Genomic DNA, 20,769 nt, shown 5'->3' with positions numbered 1-20,769 from the left:
CTCAAGTGTTCGCCGTGGGCAGTGATTTTTCCAATGTTTCGGGACTCTCTCGACTTTGGTTGTCCTTGGGCCTTATTGGACGGGATGCGCCATTCTGGCGAAACCGCCACTTGTGACTGTGACTGTATGTCGTTGTCTTCCAAACTCTGCTTAGGACCCTCACTCAAGATACATACTTCCACTGCACAGCCACTACACAGGCAAATGCTACCCACACATAAGAATGTAGGGTCCTAGAACAATTTGGTCTCATTTATTTTCTCTTCCATTTTATTGTATTCTCTGCTCTTCTGTTTTTATGCTGTTCTATTCACTTACCAATACTGGCCTCGAGTCATTACGTGAGTCTCATGACCCACAGTGCGATGAGCACTTCTGTAAGCCAGGCTGCAGCTGTTAGCCCTCTTCCTGAACCAGGTGTGACGCTGACCCTGCCTGTGTGAGCTGGCTCACGGAGGCGGTGAACCGTGCTTTGCGGCTTTGCGGGGCTATTGTCCCCGTGGAATTTATGACTTCCCCTCTGAATGCCAGCCATGCCTGCATGGCTCCTGCCCCTGGGCATTCCTTGCTGCTCATTGTCTTCTCCATTCATCCGTGAACAAGCACTTGGAAGGGGTCCTGCTGAACTGCCAGAGAGCCGGTGGCCCTCCGCAGTGGGTGCCCGCTGTGCAGGCCCGGCAGCAGCTGGCGCTCTGCCCACGCTGTGTATAAGGCTCACCCTTCCTCAGCACCGTCCTGCGGGGAACAGATGTTCCTTCCGCCTGCCTCTTCGTACAGATTGGCTTCCGGTCTTCCCTGCGTAGAAACGAGCTCCTTCCAGTCTTGGTATTCAGTTTGTGATTCTGGGTGCCGTTCATTGATGCAAGATGAGAAAAGCAGGCACGGGGAGTATTTACAGAGGTGGAAGTTGGATCCTTGACTCGAATGCTTCTGTTTTAGAGTTTTAGGCATATTTGTTCTGTACGTTAGTGTTTTTAATGAGACAGGCAATGTAACGGGGAGGCAGGGTTCTCAGCCTTGATAGTGTGGACGTAGGGCCCAAATGATGATTTGTTGTGGGGTTGTCCTGTGGGTTACAGGATGGTTAGCAGCATCCCTCAACTCTACCCATGAGATGCCAGTCACATGATCCCAGTGTGACAACCGAAAATGTCCACAGATAATGCCAATTATCCCCTGGGGGCCAAGATCGCCAGGGCTGAGAATGACTGCGTTAAGGTAGTGCCAGTTGTTCGCTGAGCATGTAGGTGATTTTTTTTACATTTTCTAACATAAGAATCTAATAAGACAGGTACATGGCTGTGTCATTGTTTTTGTTGGCATGTGACAGATGTCAGAGAAGTTAGCTAGTTTTATATGGCTGTAGTAATTTGGGGAATTGATCAAAATCAGACAGATGCTAACACTGGAACTTGGAAAGTCCCAAACATACACACACACACACACACACACACACACACACACGGTGGGGCAAAAGTAGGTTATATATAAACATATGTAATAATTAGTGTAATAGTTAATAAAATATCTGAAACAGCAGACTATTATAAGCTCTGTGTGTACTATTATAGTACATACAATGAAATTTGTAGTTAAAAATTTATAGCAGTACTGCAAATTTGTGTTGCATTTCACAGGGTTTTTTTTGGTTTTGTTTGTTGTTATTTTCACAGTTGATTTTTCAATCTGCAAGGTAGGTAGGGCCGATATTTTTATCCTCAAGTTGCAAATATAGACAACGAGACTCAGAAAGTAGGAGTCATTTCCCCAAGGACTCACACGCTATCTGAGACCTGGAGGCAGGTCCGCAGCCCGAGTTCTCTGACACAAACCAGGCCAGGCTTCTGAGACTTGTCTCCTTAGTGATTGAAGGTCCCCCCCAACCTCCCACCCGAAAGTGAGGGGAACCTGGTAGATATTGTTGTGGTTGATGATGGTCCGCCCTGTTCTTATCTCCTCCTTAGCTCTTGGCGCTATCTGAAATGTTTGCCTTGGACAATGGTCAGGCTCCTGCTTCAGTATAAACTCTCTCTGGAGTGATGTGAGAAGCCTGTGGGTGTCTCAGGCTGCACAACTCGAGCTTCCCTAGCTGCCTGGCTCGGCGTAGGTCCGCTTTTGTGCAGTGTCCCCAGGCCTCTGTTCTGTTGTCCCCAGTGAGTCCTGGCCCTCCCGGCAGCACCATCTGGCCCGCCAGGGGTTCCTCTGGTTCCCCTGTAGTTGCTCCATCTGCACAGCTGGCCCAGGGCTTGGGACAAGGCAGGACTGGAGGACTTTCGTTTCCTTTGCTCTAAACGCGACGCTCCCCGGAAGTGGAGACTGGGAACCCGGTGCGTCAGTTCAAGGCGAGCTGAAGGCACATGAAGAAAAGGTAAATCTTGAATGCCCTCCTGAAAGGTGATTTGCTGGGGGACCCAGTAACTCACAGCTGCTGCTGGGGTTGTGAGGACGTATTTGCGAAACTCCTCCCTATTGCTGCACATTTCCTGGGTGAGTAATTGATCACATTTTTTTAAAAAGAACAAAAAAAAATCTTCCATTCTTGTTTAGGATTTTAGCTTAAAAAGCTGCACAGCACAGTCCTATGAAGGGGGACTGGAAGGGAATTCAGAAAATGAAAGACAGGGATTTCTTTTTAGGCTCATGAGATTGTGGTCAATTTTAAAATATCTGAATATTTTATAATCAATAATTTGAAAATAATTATAAAAAGTGTGTACACAGCATACAATATTTGCCAAGTACACACAGTCTTAGTGCCATGTAATTATTTATTCCAGAGTGACTTCACTTAAACTATCTCTCGGTCAGCTGTGGGCCTCATGGCACGTTAGGTATACCTGATATGTTCTATTGTTGCAGGTTGGTGTACCTAATGTGCATATTTTTTTCTATTTAAAGATATGGGGGCCTGTTAAGTATTTCTTTAAAAAAAGCTCGCAGGAAATCAATTGTTTCGATCTTTTCCAGCCCCCTATGAACAACAAAAAATTTTTAACTTGAATACCGTCAAATTCCCTTAGAAAAGGAGTCTGGAGTCAGGGTGCTGACAATCTGACCTATTCATTGTCTTGCTTCTAGACAGAAATCACAGCCGGAGCATGGCAGATAGTATGTGTTCCACTTGCCAAACTCCTCAGGGACAACAATCCCATAGTTTCCCTGGGAGATCACCCTTCCCGTCAATACGTTCCTCACAAATATGGGAGATAGCCTTCATGCCACAGTTCAAGGCTGTTTTCCTTCTGCAGTGTTGAGGGGTGACATGGAACAGCTGGTCAGCATTACTGGTCCTAACATGCACATGCTATTGTCATCCGTCACCCCCTTTTCCTGTTCTAGGCAGCACTGTGTTAATCACCGAGACATTTCCCGGTGGGTCTGTACACTGATCTTTTCAGGCAGACCCACTTGGGAGTGATTCCTGCTTAGTCTGTACCCAAATCGACCTTCTAACACGCAGAGTTCCTGATCTTGGAGGAAAAGCTTTCAACTGTTCAGTGTTGAGTATGATGCTAGCCACAGGCTTATCATCATATATGGCCGTTATTATGTTGAGGTATATTCCTTCTATGCCTAATTTATTAAGAGTTTTTATCACGAATGGATGCTGAATTTTGTCAAATGCCTTTTCTGTGTCTATTGAGGTGATTATATGATTCTTTTCTTTCATTCTTGTAATGCAATGTAGTACATTGATTGATTTGTGTACATTGAACCACCCTTGCATCCCAGGGATAAATTCCACTTGGTTATGGTGTATGATCCTTTTAATGTGCTGTTGAGTTTGGTTTGCTAGTATTTTATTGAGAAATTTTGCATCTATATTCATCAGGGCTATTGGCCTCTAGTTTTGTTTTTTTTTTTATAGGAGTGCCCTTGTCTGGTTTTGATAATAGGGTAATTAATGTTGGCCTTGTAAAATGAGTTTGGGAATATTCCATTCTCTTCGATTTTTTTTGGAAGAGTTTGGAAAGGATTGGTGTTCATTCTTTTTCAGTGTTTGGTAAAATTCACTAGTGAAGCCGTCTGGTCCTGGGCTTGTATTTGTTGGAAGATTTTTTTTATTACTGATTCAATCTCCTTTCTAGTAATTGGTCTATTCAGATTTTCCATTTCTTCCAGATTCAGTCTTGGTTAAGTTGTATGTTTGTTTCTAAGAATTTTTCCATTTCTTTCAGATTGTCCAGTTTGTTGATGTATAGGGTTGTTCATACTTTTTTTTTTTCTTTAAAGAAAAACAATTCACTGTTGAAACCTCATAGCAATGCTTTCTATGTCTGCAGAGAAAATACAGGCTTTGTGTCCCAGCAGTGATCACTGCCAGATGGCAGCACCCCCGGCCCGTCCTCTTCCCCACCGAAGGCGGGCCGCCTGCCCCTTGTGCAGTGAGGCCCAAACATGTGCTTGAGGAAAACTGTTCATCTCATTCATGAGGTCAACTTCTGTAACTTCAGTTATTCCAGCCAAGGACTGTTTCGCTGTGTGTCAGCACTTGGGGTTTTGTGTTTACTACTGAGTCCAGTGGAGAACAATGACCGTTCTTGTCACATCAGGGTGATGCTCCTGCAATGTTGTCGGTGCGGTGAGTCTGAGAGCTGTTTTCCTAGCGGTGGTGACAGATGAGCCATGACTCACTCGGGCGCTTTCACCTGCTCAACCCCTGAAACAAAGGCGTGCATTTGACTCCAGGCTGTGTGTTGAGTTAATGGCCTTTCCAAGGTTGGATGGGCAGTCCTGGCTTCCTTTACATCTCCCAAACAACCCGATGACTCAGGCAGCTCACAGACGTTTCATTTATTACTTTGACGGTGATTTTGGACCCAGCAGTTGTTTCTTCAGATAACTTACATGAAATCCTTGTTTTTATTTTTTTTTTGGGGGGGGGGGCACTTGATGTCAAATGCTTGACAGAGTGTCTCATATTGTCTGTTTTTCAGGGCCGTTTCATGGACTCGCTTGTTAACCATGCTGCCTTGCTCCCAGGACCTCAGAAAGCCAACTGACCATTGATCTCCCCCAGAGCACAAAGTAGACTGCAGGTAAATCCGGCTCACGTGGCTTGTGGGTCACGGCCAGGTTGCATGACCGTGGCTAAGGTATATGAGTGACGGTTTCATTATTGGGTCAAGCCATGTGACTTTGGTTTGGTGGCTGTACCTTGTCGATATAAAAGAATTAACATCCTGCCGAATGTGTTTGGAAACCTCAACTCCAGCCTTCCTAAAACTGAGTGGGGAAGGTTTGGGTCACATTTCACTTTGAGTTTGGCGACACGAATAGATTCATTGAGGGTTTTGGGGTTTTAAAAGGAATTGAAAGAATCTAACCATTTTTTGAGATACAAGTCCTATTTGAACTTTTTTCTCTCCCGTGTTCTAAAGTGAGGACTCTTCAAGTCTTTATAAAAGCTCTAGAGATTTGTTTTATTAAAATTTTTTTTTCTGCCCCAAATGAGAACTTTTACCCCCCCCCCCGCCCTTTTCATCTCAGCCTCGTTTTTGAGGAATTCGAGTCCTTCCTTGTGATATGTCTATCCTGTGTGACATATGAAAGCTGGAGTTATGCTCTAAATGTGGTAGTTTTTTAAGCAGTACTCTCTTATATTGGTAAGCAGTGTATGTAGAATGAAAATATCTCTCTCTGGCCATTAAAAAATCACTGTATTTAGACTGATAGAGGAAAGATACCTTTCCCTAATTTTTTCGTTTTCTTTAAGAATTATTGATTCAAAACCTTGTAACAACAAGCCTCAAGGTAGCCCTGCCTTAAACTGATTTTTAGGCCAGTTCAATTTCTGAATTGACCTCACACGACACATTGTGTGTTTAAAGTAAGCAGCGCGCGGCCATGCAGTATCGTGCACCTGGCTAATGACTCGCCTGCAGGGTGTGGAGAACCGATTCCGGTAGGCGAGTCTTGTCCCTGCTTCTCGGCGGCGTTGTGTCGGGCACAGAGAGAAGTTGCTTGGTTCCTTTGCCACACGAAGATCATTTTTCCCTTTTTATTTTATTTTTAAAATATATTTTATTGATTTTTTTTACAGAGAGGAAGGGAGAGGGATAGAGAGTTAGAAACATCGATGGGAGAGAAACATCGATCAGCTGCCTCCTGCACACCCCGTACTGGGGATGTGCCCGCAACCAAGGCACATGCCCTTGACCGGAATCGAACCTGGGACCCTTCAGTCCACAGGCCGACGCTCTATCCACTGAGCCACACCGGTTAGGGCTATTTTTCCCTTTTTTAGAGAGTTCCGTCCTATGGAATGTAATTTAGGTCCTGGCGCTCACCCATGTCCCTGTCCTTCCTTCAGGTTAAAATGGGGAACTCCGAGAGCCAGTACACATTTCAGGGATCTAAAAACCACAGCCACACGATCCCCGGCGCTAAGCCAAAGCCGTGCTCTCTGAAGATCCGCAGCATCCACGCCAAGGACGACAAGTCCCTGCACGGATGGGCCCACGGGGGCGGCGGCGCGGGCTACAAGTCCCGCTCGCTGGCCCGCAGCTGCCTCTCTCACTTCAAGAGCAGCCAGCCTTACGCCTCCAGGCCCGGGGGCCCCGCCTGCAAGGCCCCCAAAGGCGGCGCCCCCTCCAAGCCCAGGACCATCGGCCCCGGGGGCGACCTCCTGGCCACCCACGCCGCCTTCTCCGCCGAGAACGGGTTCCACTACGCGGGGCAGGAGCCGGCGGGGAACCACGTGGCCCCCAAGGACCGGCACGGACACCTCCTCAACTGCTACGCGGGCAACGAGAGCCTCGCCTCCACGCCGCCCGGCGAGGACCAGCGGAGCCCCCGGGTGCTCATCAAGACGCTGGGGAAGCTGGACGGCTGCCTCCGGGTGGAGTTCCACAGCGGGGGCGGCCACCCCAAGGCGCCCCCGGAGGCCGAGGCGGCGGGCGGGCCGGTGCGGCTGCTGCGCTACTCGCCCAGCCCGGCCCCCCGCGCGCGCCCCGCGCCCAGCCCGCGCCCCTCGCCCGCCCGCTCGCGCCCGCGCTCCAGCAAGGGCAGCTCGCTGAGCTCCGAGTCGTCCTGGTACGACTCGCCCTGGGGCCACGCGGAGGGCAGCGAGGCCGAGGGCCCCTTCCCCGCGCCCGCCTCGCCCGACCCCAGCCTCCCCGCGGGCTCCCCGCCCCGGGACGCCCCGAAGCCCTTCAGCCAGAGCGCGTCCCTGTCCTCGCTGCGCGAGCTCTACCCGGAGGCCGCCCTGGGGGGCCGGTGCGGGGCCCGCCGCTCCGAGGAGGACGTGGGCGCGCCCGCCGGCCTCAGCCACCGCGTGTCCTTCGCCTCCGACATGGACGTGCTGTCCCGCGTGGGGCGCGGGGAGCCCGGCCAGTACGCGTCCTTCACGCTGCCCTGCAGGAAGTCCAAGGCCCTGGCGGAGGACGCGGCCAAGAAGGACACGCTGAAGGCCAGGATGCGCCGCATCAGCGACTGGACCGGGAGCCTGTCCCGGAAGAAGCGGAAACTGCAGGTGAGCTGGCCGGGCAGCAGCACCAAGGATGCCCCGCTTTCCTCTCTCTGGGAAATGGGCGCGTGGGCAGAAGGTGCCGCACCGCTGGGCCGGGGCCTCAGGGAGCCCAACACCTGCGATCCTGTTGTTTTCCCCTTTTGCTTCAGATTTGCATTTTCTTTTATTTTAAAAAAATGTTTTTTTTTTATTGATTTCAGACAGGAAGGGAGAGGGAGAGAGAGAAACATCAATGATGAGAGAGAAGCATTGCTCAGCTGCCTCCTGCACGCCCCCTACTGGGGATGGAGCCTGCAACCCCGGGCATGTGCCCTGACCCGGAATCCAAGGGTGACCTCCTGGTTCCTAGGTCCACGCTCAACCACTGAGCCACGCCTGCCGACTTAGGTTCAGTTGTGGTCTGCTGTGACCCCCATTGACACTGGCCTTGAGCCGGTGAGTCCACGTCTCTGATTTGCACAGAGCGTGTCTCTCTTCTGCACTGTGCACACTTATGGGCTAAAGCATGTCAGGTGGCCGTGCCTCACTTGGAGGGAGGGAGGCTGGGAGTAGGAGATAACCCTGCCCTGTTCCCCGGGGAGGACCAGGATATGTGTGGGCCGCACGCCTGCAGAGTCCCCAGGGAATTCTCTAGAGGACTGGCGGTCCGTGCTCTGCGCTGAAGGAAAATGCGCGCGCACCATGACGAGGTGACATTGGCCCTCTTTCCTAGAAAGTGAGGGGTGGTGACCAGTTTTCCCTTAGCTCCCAGGATGCCGAGTGACATCCGGAGTCTCTCTCTCAGTGTCCTCGTTTATGATGATCTGATTGGAGGAATGGAAATCGGTCTGCTCAGTGCACCTGTGTCACATGGCATGTTAGCTTCACACCCAAAACACAACCAGAGAGCCTATTTAGGGGCATTCATTCATCCATGCCTATTTGCTGAACGCTGCTCGTCCCTGGCTATTAGGATTCTAGATGGAAAGATTTCGAAATTTATTCGAGACTGGGGAAGTTCATGTCTGTGTATAAGAATCAGCTACAAATACTAAAATGTCATCTTTTCCCATTGCTCAGGGAGAACATTTTGTCTTTGCTACCTCTGAACATTTCCAAGTTAGCGCGACAGCTTGAAGTCTCTCATTAGAAACCACGTCAAGAGGGTTTGCAGGTCGTGTTTAAGTTTGGCATTACAGTGCCTTTCTGACGGGGTTCTGCTTCTTCTGGACACCCCGTGGTGTTTCTTGCTGAGTATGAGGCAGCCCCGTGTTTGGGGCGCTGAGTCAGAGTCCTGCTCATCGCTGCAATCGTGTTAATGCTAGCTACATGCGAAGTATTGCTTCACTTCCTAAGAGTTTTTGAAGAATAACAAGTGACAGGTTTTTTTCAAAAAAAATCAAACTATTTTGAAAGTTTCCTAAATGACTCACCGCAGCTGGCTTATTTGCTCTGTTCTTGCATAAGTACCCGTGTATAAATAAATGTGGCTTTGGGACACCGTGTAAACACACACGGAAAACAGTATTTTCATTAGTAATAGCCGTGTTCGGGGTTCAGCTGTTTATTGTCGCTGGGTATTTGGAAGCACTCTTCAGAGCTGATGATTTTCCTACAAAAGATAGCAAGTGATCGCTGCTTTGCCGCTTGCTTCCTGGGTGGAATTCCGGGAAATAAAACCCCTTCTCACATTGCAGTATTCAAAATAAGGCCAATAGTGCATGGCCCTGGACGCAGTTTTCTTTCATTTTTATTCTTAATGGATAAGGAACCAACATTGAAAGGCCAATAGCAGCAGAGTAGGTGAGCGTGGTTAGCATCTCTCAGCAGAGTGACCGTGACCTAAGCTCCCAGTTTGGGATGCCAGTATCTTTTGAGTCATAATTCAAGCACACTTGCCTGCTATTTACCAATGAACGGGCTCTATGGAAGGTATTTTTCCTGAATGACTAGACTTGTAATCTAGATGTGAGAGGACATCTTCATGTTTTCAGCTCTGTGCTCGGCCTGTTCAGTCCTCGTAGGGGTAGAAGTTATTGTAGAAATTTTAATTTTATTTAGAGCTGCCTGTCTCTGATTCTGTGTTGAAATCAATATGAACGCCAAGAACCATGTCTTTGGTATGCCCAGTGCCTAGAACAGGGGTGGGGAACGTCCGGCCAGCGGATGTAAAAGGCCCGCGAAATCATTTGGTGTGGCCCTGCCCAGGCATGAGGGGTGAGTTAATTAAATGTTTCACCAAACACAGCAGGCTAATTTTTAAGTTGATAATTTTGTATGGCCCGAGAGTGATGTTATAAATATCCAAATGGCCCTTGGCAGAACAAAGGTTCCCCACCCCTGGCCTAGAATAAAACAGATGTTCAAGTGAAAGGTTGAGAGTGAATGCAGAGTAAATTCTTTTCATGAAAGAAAGTCTCAAATTAAGCACACAATATTAATGATGAAGAAAGGGGGCATGGCTCCGCTGTGTGCCCTCTGTGGATGAGGAATCTCAGGAGCCTGGTTTCTTCAGTGGGAAAGGAAGCTGCCAGAGACCCCGAGCCTAGACCTGGGCAGGTGGCGGGGAGCTGGAGGCCGTGTTTACCTTGTGGACAGGTTTGTGCCTCGAAGCTTGTGCTTTGCCACACTGAGTCCCATGTCCCCTCCCCCTTGACCCTGGAACTAGGATTTTCTAATTTACCTTTAAAAGGATGCAGGAAAAAAAACAAATAGACTGCAAGGACATGAATTTTTGCCCCTAAGCCTCCGATTCACAGTCAGCAAAGAAACCTCAGCCTAGAAATCTTCACTCATGGGTTTTAAATACACTAGTTGATTTCTTGATGCTAAGCGTAGGTTACATGGAGGAGAGTCAGTGGTATTTTTGTTTCCATGTTGAAGCGTTGACTTCCACCGGCTATAAACTGGGTTGGGCAGCACTATTCCCACAGCTCTTTCTGGTTTAGAGACTTGATTAACGATGCGCTTTTGCTAAAAGCATCTTGCTCAGTGGCAACAGCACTAGCGACCAACAGTGCCCCACGTGTGTCCTGTCGGGGGGACGCTTTGGATGTGCGTCACTTCTGATCGGGGTCCTCTGGTTGCTCCCAGGAGCCGAGGTCCAAGGAGGGCAGCGACTACTTCGACAGCCGCTCGGATGGCCTGAACGCGGACGTCCCGGGGCCTTTCGGGGCGCCTGCCTCGCTGTGGGCGGGGGGCTCGGCGCAGCTCCTGTCCCAGAGAAGCGAGTCCGCTCACGCGATCGGCAGCGACCCCCTCCGGCAGAACATTTATGAAAACTTCATGCGCGAGTTGGAAATCAGCAGGACCAACACGGAGAACGTAGACACGTCCACGGAAACCGCCGAGTCCAGCAGCGAGTCCCTCAGCTCTTTGGAGCAGCTGGACCTGCTCTTCGAGAAGGAGCAGGGGGTGGTCCGGAAAGCCGGCTGGCTCTTCTTCAAGCCCCTCGTCACGCTGCAGAAGGAGAAGAAGCTGGAGCTGGTGGCCCGGAGGAAGTGGAAACAGTACTGGGTGACCCTGAAAGGTGAGTGTGCCGGGGACCCCGGGCCTCGGGACCCTCCCTCCGCTGCGCTCTCCTGGGGGTGCCGGGGCCCGCGCTCACATCAGTTCATGTGAAGGGAGTTGACATAGGATCTTCCTGCATGCTTTACTACAATCGCTCTCTCTCTCTCTCTCTCTCTCTCTCTCTCTCTCTCTCTAAGATTTTAAAATTGATTTTTAGAGAGAGATGAAGGGAGAGGGACAGAGAGAGAGAGAGAGAGAGAGAAACATTGATGTGAAGGGGAACATGGACCCGCTGCCTGCTGCAAGCCCCCAACCGGGGATCGAGCCCAAAACTTGGGCAGATGTCCTGACTGGGACGATGCCCAACCAACTGAGCCACACTGGCCAGGGCCACAAACACTTTCTCAAACCCGTGCGATATGGCTTACTTAATATTCACATTTGTGATTCCATTGGACACATGATTGAACTTCATAGTTTTTGCTTATTATGTTGTAGGTATTTCTGTACCACTTTTAAATACCTTTACTGTATCTGGAGGGAAGAAAATACCCCCAGATAAGTAAGCAAATGTAGTTTAGTTATTTGGAATGCAGATCACGCTTTTCCTATTGGGCACGTGTTCAGATTGTAGAACTGGGATTTCATCTGGGTTATTTGATTTGTGTCCTCCCACCTTTATGAAGTAAGAGAGTCACGTTGATACCGTAGAAAACCGAATGCTTTGTGTGTGTTTTTAAAAAAATATATTTTATTGATTTTTTACAGAGAGGAAGGGAGAGGGAAAGAGAGAAACATCGATCAGCTGGGGATGTGCCCGCAACCAAGGTACATGCCCTTGACCGGAATCGAACCTGGGATCTTTCAGTCTGCAGGCTGATGCTCTATCCACTGAGCCAACCGGTTAGGGCCAAATGCTTTGTTTTTATTTTTATTTATTTATTTATTTATTTTTAAAATATATTTTATTGATTTTTTACAGAGAGGAAGAGAGAGGGATAGAGAGTTAGAAACATCCATGAGAGAGAAACATCGATCAGCTGCCTCTTGCACACCCCCTACTGGGGATGTGCCCGCAACCAAGGTACATGCCCTTGACCGGAATCGAACCTGGGACCTTTCAGTCTGCAGGCCGAGGCTCTGTCCACTGAGCCAACCCGGTTAGGGCCAGATGCTTTGTTTTTAATGAACAGGGATCAGGAGTAAGGATCTGATAGAAGTTTCTCCCAAGCATTGCTGTTTGAAACTTAGGGTCGCCTTGCTCGGTGTGGGCGCATGGACGGCGCATGGACTTGCAGGGACGCAGAGACCCAGGAGGGGCGCGGCTCTCAGTGGGCACAGTGCCGAGTTACACCGACGGGGCAGGAACAGCGGCCGCGCAGCCCCGGCGTTTCTGCAATTGTCCTGTGACTTCTTCAGAGGAACTGAGTGTGGTGTTCAGAGTCAGACCGCGTTCCTGGGCCGACGCCCTTCCTCATGACGGGAGGAAGCAGAAATGGGGATCACATCCCAGGCAGTGTGTGTGAAAGCCTGGAGGCCCCCACCCCCACCCCACTGTGCCCCTCGCTAGCTTTCTGCTTTGTTGGCCCCTATTTAGAAACGTTGAGCCCTCCGGCCCCCGACCTTGGGGTGCTGACGTGATTGCATAATGACCCCTACGCCCCTCTGCGACAGGTGCACCCTTCCCCGGCAAACTGGAGGGTTGATAAAACCCGAGCCCAGCATCCTACAGAGTGCCATCCTCTGCGCTCCGGGTTCGGGTCCCGGGACACCGTGCGGCTGAGGAAGGCACAGGCCTCGCCTGGGTTTGGCAGCCAGGGAAGCAGGCGCTCACCCGGAATGACGGACGGGATCTGGAACGTTGGAATAATGGCTTGAATTGGCAAGAAAAAATGCTGGAGGGAGAAGCTATGCTCTAAGGTTTAGTAACCAAATAACTCCCCAAGGACACGGTAGGGAGACGTGGCCACAAAGTATGACTAGTGAAGACGATGTGGGGTTTGATGTGCAGCCCATCCATGGCAGGAGTGTCCGTTGGGGTGAGGCCAAGGTGGTAGTAAGCGTGATTAAAAAGCGAATGTGAGGTCCGGCTCTCTTTCCCGCCCTGCTCTCTCCTCGGCGGGGTGCTGCGGAGGTTCGTTAGTAAACAGACGATCCTCAGACAGATCCCACCTGACCTGTCACTGGGGAGGGGAGTGCCTGTGTCCCTGGGGGGGGGGGGGCAACATCTGGACTTGTTTGTGAATCACAGTCGGATGCTGCCTCTTATTGGTGTGGTCGTTAGAACAGACGCACTCTGGTCCATATGTGTCATGTACTTATTTTTTAAAATGTATTTTTATTGATTTCAGAGAGGAAGGGAGAGGGGGAGAGAGCTAGAAACATCGGTGATGAGAATCATTGATTGGCTGCCTCCTGCACGCCCCCTACTGGGGTTCGAGCCCGCAACCTGGGCCTGTGCCCTGACCTGGAATCGAACCGTGACCTCCTGGTTCATAGGTTGATGTTCAACCTCTGAGCCACACCGATGGCCGCCTAGCTGTACCTACTTTTTTTTTTGGTAAATTTGTTGATTAAAATTGATGCTTTGGGAAGTTGTTCCCTACCTGTCTTATAGCTTTCAAACCCGCCCTCTGTATGTCCTCGGGTGGTGGTGGTGGCGGCGTGTGATGGTGTGTGTGTGTGTGTGTGTGTGTGTGTGTGTGTGTGTGTACGTATTCTGTGAGAAGCAGGGCCATAGGTGACACCAGGGGGATGGAGAGCCGTGCCACAGGGAGGGTGACATAAGGATCTGGGACTGTTTAGCCGGGAGGAAATAAGGGCTGAGCTGAGAGTAAACAGCAGTCTTGGGGCAGAGACACGGAATTTAATCTGGTTCACCAGCGGTCAGGACAGGACTCACAGATGGAAGACAAGTGGATTCTGAATTTCACGTAAAAAGAAACAAACAGCGGCTGGGCCGTGGGCAAGTGGAAAGCTCCTGCTTTCCTGCATCCCGGCCGCTGGCACCTGCACAGAGCCGGCCGCTGGAGGCTCCCGGGGGGGCCAGGCCCGTATCACTTGAGGTTGGAAGAGCGCATCTCAGGGTTCTTGCTTTCCGTCCTGTAAGCCAGGGGTCCTCAAACTTTTTAAACAGGGGGCCAGTTCACTGTCCCTCAGACGGCTGGAGGGCCGGACTGTAGTTTAAAAAAAAACTATGAACAAATTCCTATGCACACTGCCCATGTCTTATTTTGAAGTAAAAAAACAAAACGGCAAAAACACCCGCATGTGGCCCGCGGGCCGTCGTTTGAGGACGCCTGCCGGTGTAAGCCACACCGGGACCTCTGGCTGCCGACTTCAGGGATGGGATGGTCCCGAGTCATCTCGGATGATGACGAACGAGATCTGCGGTCCGGCCTGGGCCCTGCCGTCTCGTGCTTCTTGTCAAATACTTCCGGACCCGCGGGCGAAGGGTGCTTTGTCAGTAAATGTTACCAAGCTTCCTTCCCGCTGCAGCCAAGGAGAGGCGTGCCGTAGAGACGTTTCCCCAGCACAACCTTCCCCCGTGGCTTTCCTCACCTCTCCTCTCCGGGGACTCAGCGTGTTGATTTTAGCGCTCTTGGCTTAGAACCCAAGTTGTAATGCTTGCACTTAGCCATTGGGCTTAATCTTGGTTAAAAACATATATATATATGTGTCTGTATGCACATGTGATCACTGAGGCAGAATTTTAAAATTATCCTGGAGGTATCTGTGTAAAGAAACGAAACAGTATTCTGGAGAGAGAACCGATGAGCAAACCGCCTGATTACCTACCTACATCAAATGATGGGGATGCTCAGGGCACAGGTGTGTTTTAGGGCTCCAGGGTGTAATGCATCCTTAACAAAGATAGTCCTGTCTTTTCCAATGAGTGGATTCTCATGCGGTTCACAGGGGGCGTCCTGGGCGGAATAGTTGCCCAGGTCACTAAAGAGATCCTCAGGATGCACAACAGCGGGCCGATGTCAGCAGGGGGGTGCATAAAGGAAGTTTAGGGTGCTGGCGGCTCTGCCCCTCGATAGGACAAGGAATGGAGGGATGAGTTTGGGTTCAAAGGATGTCAACAAAAAGGTGGATTTGGAGGAGAACAGAGACTAACGGCTCTTCTTCGCGGATGATCGTTCTAATATGACATCTCCTCTTGTGCGTCCGCCGCTGTCCCAGCCTGTTTTCTCTTTGTGCTACTGTGGCGGGCACTGCACTGTCCACTCCCCAGGTCACCACCAGCTCCTGGCGGGGACTGGGCCGGGGGCTGACAGCCACGACCCTGGGGGTGCCGGGCCTGACATGCTGCAGCCCCTCCCGTCAGCCGAGGCCCCCGGCGTCAGAGACCCAGGCTAGGCCAACTTGACGTAACAGATGTGCGATTGACTTCCTGTGCCTCAAATTCCGCAGCAGCGGCGCTCCGCATACGGGCTTACCCCCGGCCTGGCTCTAAAGCGAAACGTCCCGTTTGGGTCTCGTGCTGCCACCTGAGAGCTGCATTCTGTCGTCCGTGGGGTGGGAGGTTGGGCAACACCCTGGCATCTGCCCAGCGTGGTGTTCATTTCCTCTGGACGCACTGATTCAAACCACGGCGCCGGGAGCACAGTGCGAGGGAGGCGGGGAAGTCCAGCGTTAACCCTGGGGAGGAATTTGGGCTTGGGGACGGCTGGTGTTGCTCTGTCATCTTTGCCCCGATTCCTGGCCCCAAGGTCATGCATGGCACTGGGTCCCCAGCGGCAGTGCCGGTCCCGGACAGAAAGATTGCGGGTGTTGCTTCCAGGTGATGCGGTGGCTGGAGGGAGAGACGCTGGAGGGAGAGACGCTGGAGGGAGAGACGCTGGAGGGAGAGACGCTCAGCCCGCAGCAGCAGCTCTGCCCGTAAACCTCGTGCTGCCCTCCCTCCTTCGGAGGGCCTCGCTCAAAGCTTGGACGAGTTTTGTTTGTGGAAAGAGCGTTGCTCATGCTTCTAGAAACCATAAAGCACAGGGGAGGGAGAAAGGGAGCCGTTTCCGAGGGCAGGGCGAGGGGCCGGCGTCTTTTTCTCCCGCCTTCTGTGCTGCATTACATAGACATGTTAAGATTTGTGTGTGTGTGTGTGTTTTAATTTATCTTTATTGTTGAGAGTATTACAGATGCCCCCCCCCAACCCTCCTCACCCTACCCTCAGGCCTTCACTAAACTATTGTCTGTGTCCATGGGTTATGCACATATGCCTATAGGCTCTCTTAATCTCTCCCCACCCACCCCTGCCTTCCCCCTGAGATTTGTTTTTAAAGGAAAACATGAAACTGGGAAGAGTGAAATTGTTTTTAAATGGTAATTATAGTAATTATAGGACATTCTATCTAATTATCAAAACAGACGTTTAATAACTTCTGCCTATAGCACTTTATAGCCTGTTGGGGGAAGCTCTATACTTGCAAGCATATGCGGCGGCATTTTTGGAGTAATCTTTGAAATTCGGGGAGCAAATACTTTCTCTTTCCTCTCAATCTAAACTGGTAAGATGATAGCAATATTTCCTGTCGCTGTGCGATAGAAGAATATACTAATGTTGTTTTACTTGGCATTTGGAGAATAAACTGGTGTGTTCACACAAGTGGTCAGGTTCCCAGGCTTACTGGGTTTCAGGTGACGGCGTACTGTCCGTGTGGAAGCTCCAGTAGCTAACGAATACGGGAGTTTCTCCGGCCTCCTGCACTGAGCTCTCTCTAATGGGTGTTGTGGGTAAGAGCGAGGCCTCTGGGGCCAGAGGGTCTGGGTCCAGCTGTGGAACCTGCACAGGTGGTGTCGCCTAAGCTTTCCCATCTGTGAAATGGGCTAGAGCACGCCTGCCTTCCTGGGCAGCTGTGGGGCCCCGGTGAGCCGGTAGGTGTGGAATCCGAGAGGCGTTCCTGGCAGGGGGGGTAAGCAGCAGTACATGACGATACGTGCGAAGTGTTGCTCTTACCAACATTACGCACAGACCCCCCTCGTTTCACCAGCTAACGCTAATACACCCAGGCACACTCTGGAGACCAGCGTTTCCTTCCGTGTGACACAGCTGCTGCGTTCAGTCTGTGTGTGTGAGATACCTGCCTTCTCCCGGCGCCCCGGGGTCCTCAGGCCGTGTGACAGGCCGGCCGCTTCTCTCCACAGGCTGCACGCTGCTCTTCTACGAGACCTACGGCAAGAACTCCCTGGACCAGAGCAGCGCGCCCCGCTGCGCCCTGTTCGCGGAGGACAGCATCGTGCAGGCCGTGCCCGAGCACCCCAAGAAGGAGAACGTGTTCTGCCTCAGCAACTCCTTCGGGGACGTCTACCTGTTCCAGGTACCGCCGAGCGTCCTTCGCCCAGGCCTGAGACGACGCGCGTCCACTGAGGGTGTGAGGGGCAGAGCGACAGGACAGCTTGGCGGTGACAGAGCCACAGCTCAGTTAGGCTGGGGGTCGGGGCTTAGCCCCGAGCCAGCCCCAGTGCCGGTCAGTCACTCGCGCAGCGAGCGTTTCCTGGTGCCCGCGGGGTGTTCTTCATACAAAGCAAAGTCTTGATCCCTATCCGGGAACAGCAGGTGATCTAGTGGGTGTGAGGTCCGAAATCCCCAGAGTGAAGGCTTAAAACACACACACACACACACACACACACACACACACACACACACACACACACTGAGTGGCCAGATTATTATGACCTCTGAATGCATAATAATCTGGCCACTCAGTGTATATCCTATATAATAAAAGGCTAATATGCAAATTGTCCCCTCAACTAGGAGTTCGACCAGCAGGCAGGCCGGCCAACCACCCATGTCCCCTTCCCCTAGCCTGGCTGGCCGGACCCCACCCATGCACGAATTCATGCACCGGGCCTCTAATACACACACACACACACACACACACACACACACACACACAATTGATTTCAGAGAGGAAGAGAGAGGGAGAGAGAGATAGAAACATCAATGATGAGAGAGAATCATTGATCTGCTGCCTCCTGCACATCCTGCACTGGGGATCGAGCTCACAACCCAGACATGTGCCCTGACCGGGAATCGAACCGTGACCTCCTGGTTCATAGGTCGACGCTCAACCACTGAGCCCCGCCGGCCGGTGAGTGGAGGCTGCATAGATGGAGCCGGGGGAGTGCGCACAGGAGAGGCTAGGTTCTTGCTGAGGGCCCAGTGGCAGTGGGAGAAGCGGCTGTTCAGGACACGCTCCCAGCCGGGTGCTCTGCGGTCTCGTCTCCCGGGGGGAGGGGTGGTAGGGACGGCAAGGCTCAGGTGATCTGCTGCTGGGACCTTTTGCAACTTTCCAGCAAATGAGAAGTCGCAGAGCGTGGTGCACCACGCCCCGGGACTGGGGGCTTGGGAGTGAGTGTGGCTGTTTCCGCATATGGGGAACCAAAAGTGCTTCTCTGCCTGCTTGGAGCCACGCGCCTCCGCCCGTCCTGCTCCCTTCAGACTTTCTTGCTTTTGAGTGAGATATACCCCTTACCTGACAGTATCATGGTCTTTGTGTCCGCAGGTCCTGAGAGCAGAGAAAAAACATTCTTTTATTGACATTTTTCATAATTGAGTCCATACTGTAGACATGAAGTTTCATATCCTGGTTTCAAATTTTAATCCTACTGTTTTCTCATCCTATTAAATTTATGAGCATAAGCCATCTTAAGAGAGCAGCACAACACTGAGTGGCCATACCTGGCTTTCTTAGTACTCCCCTGCCCTAGGCTGACAGCTTGATTCTAGCTCATCTTCCCACATGTCTGGGGCTGCAGGATCATATGTGTACAATGTTTTTAAATTGATTTTAGAGAGAAGAAGGGAGAGGGAGAGAGAGAGAGAAAGAAACATCAATGATAAGAGTCACTGATCGGCTGCCTCTTGCATGCCTCACATTGGGGCTCGAGCCTGCAACCCAGTCATGTGCCCTGACTTGGAATCGAACTGTGACCTCCTGGTTCATGGCTGATGCTCAGCCAACTGAGCCACCCGGGCCGGGCAGGATTATTTCTGCTCTGCTCCTCCTGTTCTCCCAGGCCCTCTGGAATCAGGGAATCTGTGAGCCTGAGATGAGTAGTTGTGTGTGTTTTTGAAATTAGACAGTTTTATGGGGTGAAGGTACCCCTTCGGTGTTACACATCCAAGCCCAGCCTGCCACCGTGGAGAGCACTTGGTGCTAAAACAGTTCTAAAGAGTTTTTATTTTTATTTTATTTATTCACCCTCCTGCGTTTAGGCCACGAGCCAGACAGATCTGGAAAACTGGGTCACTGCCATCCACTCGGCGTGCGCGTCCCTCTTCGCGAAGAAGCGCGGCAAGGAGGACACGGTCCGGCTGCTGAAGACGCAGACCAGACACCTGGCTCAGAAGATAGACATGGACAGCAAGATGAAGAAGATGGCCGAGCTGCAGCTGTCCGTGGTCAGCGACCCCAAGAACAGGAAAGCCATAGAGAACCAGGTACTGCGGCCTTGCCCGTCTCCCGGGAGCAGGTGCCGTGGCTTCTCATCCCGGCACCTCGTGGCTGCCTGTTTGTGGCCTGGGTGGTGGGATGTGCCTTTCGGCCTTCGGCTGCTGTGCACATCTGATGCGGTGTTTTGTGCCAAAAGCTTTTTTCCTAATATTGAGCCGCTCCCCCTTGCCTCGCTGAGCCTCTCAGATACTGTCCCTTTCAGGACAAACTCCATAGAATAAAACCACTAGAGCAGTGGTTGGCAAACTGCGGCTCACGAGACACATGCGGCTCTTTGGCCCCTTGAGTGTTTAGCAAAGGCCAGCTTAGGAGGACCATAAATTAAGTTAACCTTTTGCACTTGGATGTCGAGTGTGACTCGGCACGGTTAGCATCGGAGGCAGGAATCGAGAAAAAACCAAGCGAGTGCAAAGGGTTAATAACAGTGTACCTGCCTATATAGTGTAAGTTTAAAAAAATTGGCTCTCAAAAGAAATTTCAATTGTTGTCCTGTTGATATTTGGCTCCGTTGACTAATGAGTTTGCCGACCACTGCCCCAGAGGATGAGAGGTAAGTCCCTGCGGCTGTGGGTTCCAGAAAGCAGCGTTGCTTCCATTGCAGGTGAAGTGCTGAGGAGCACGCCTCCTCTGGTCTGACTTCACATTCATGTAACGACGAAACGGGCAGCGCTGGTGCTCTGTGCCTTTCAGAGGAGAAGCAGCTTCTGAGCATGTGCTTCTCTCTGCTCAGACAGCCACCACGCGGGCGCGTGTCACTGACAGTTCCGTGCTCCGTGGTCCGGTGCCTCCGACGGTTCAGGGCGCCCACTCAGCCCTCACGGCGACGGGAGTGGCGGGAAGCGTGGCTTTCACTCCTCCTGGCTCTCCAAGCCTGAACCTTGAGGCCACGCGGTAGCCCTCTGGTGGGATGCCCAGGCTGGAGTTTTCAAGACTTTCTGTATCGTCGCATGTTTAGGTCCAGGGAGAGAGAGGGAAAGCTAGTGCCATGGAATGGCTCCTGGCTAGTCTCCCCTCTCCCCCTCCTCTTCCTCCGCGTTTCCTCGTTATGGCCGCATGAAGTCCAAGCCAACATGTTTAGAAATTTAATATTTTCATTAAACGTAACTTGATTCCCTTGCCCACAGTTGGTAAATACTTACTTTGTGACGTCACCGTTGGTGCAATTCTCTGAGTGGGATGTGAGGGGTGACTCTCACCTGATGCCCACACAGACCCAAGGTCTGGGTGGTTGGGTGCCCGAGGAGAAACTGTGTTCAAGAGTTAGGGCAGTTCTTACTTGCGGCCCATTCTACATCCTTTGACAGAATCGTCACTTCCGTGGTTTTTTAAGTACAAATACGACTAATT

The 20,769-nt window shown here is 51.4% G+C and overlaps 1 protein-coding gene across 5 annotated transcripts in view; it reads left to right on the top strand.

The window, feature by feature from the left end:
* Positions 1–20,769, top strand: part of TIAM2 (TIAM Rac1 associated GEF 2) — a 161,201-nt gene that overhangs the window by 72,573 nt on the left and 67,859 nt on the right. For all 5 annotated transcript variants that reach the window (XM_079779697.1, XM_079779696.1, XM_079779698.1 and 2 more), the window contains 5 exons: positions 4,938–5,039; positions 6,314–7,474; positions 10,544–10,979; positions 17,108–17,280; positions 19,185–19,409. In XM_079779697.1, the coding sequence (XP_079635823.1) occupies positions 6,320–7,474; positions 10,544–10,979; positions 17,108–17,280; positions 19,185–19,409 (1,989 nt within the window). In that variant the 5' untranslated portion in view covers positions 4,938–5,039; positions 6,314–6,319. The remainder of the gene's footprint in view (positions 1–4,937; positions 5,040–6,313; positions 7,475–10,543; positions 10,980–17,107; positions 17,281–19,184; positions 19,410–20,769) is intronic.

Source organism: Cnephaeus nilssonii, assembly GCF_951640355.1.
Source record: "Cnephaeus nilssonii genome assembly, chromosome: 9".
NCBI lineage: Eukaryota > Metazoa > Chordata > Mammalia > Chiroptera > Vespertilionidae > Cnephaeus > Cnephaeus nilssonii.
Note: the sequence above shows the minus strand (reverse complement) of the source record. Positions and strands in the feature narration are given on the sequence as shown.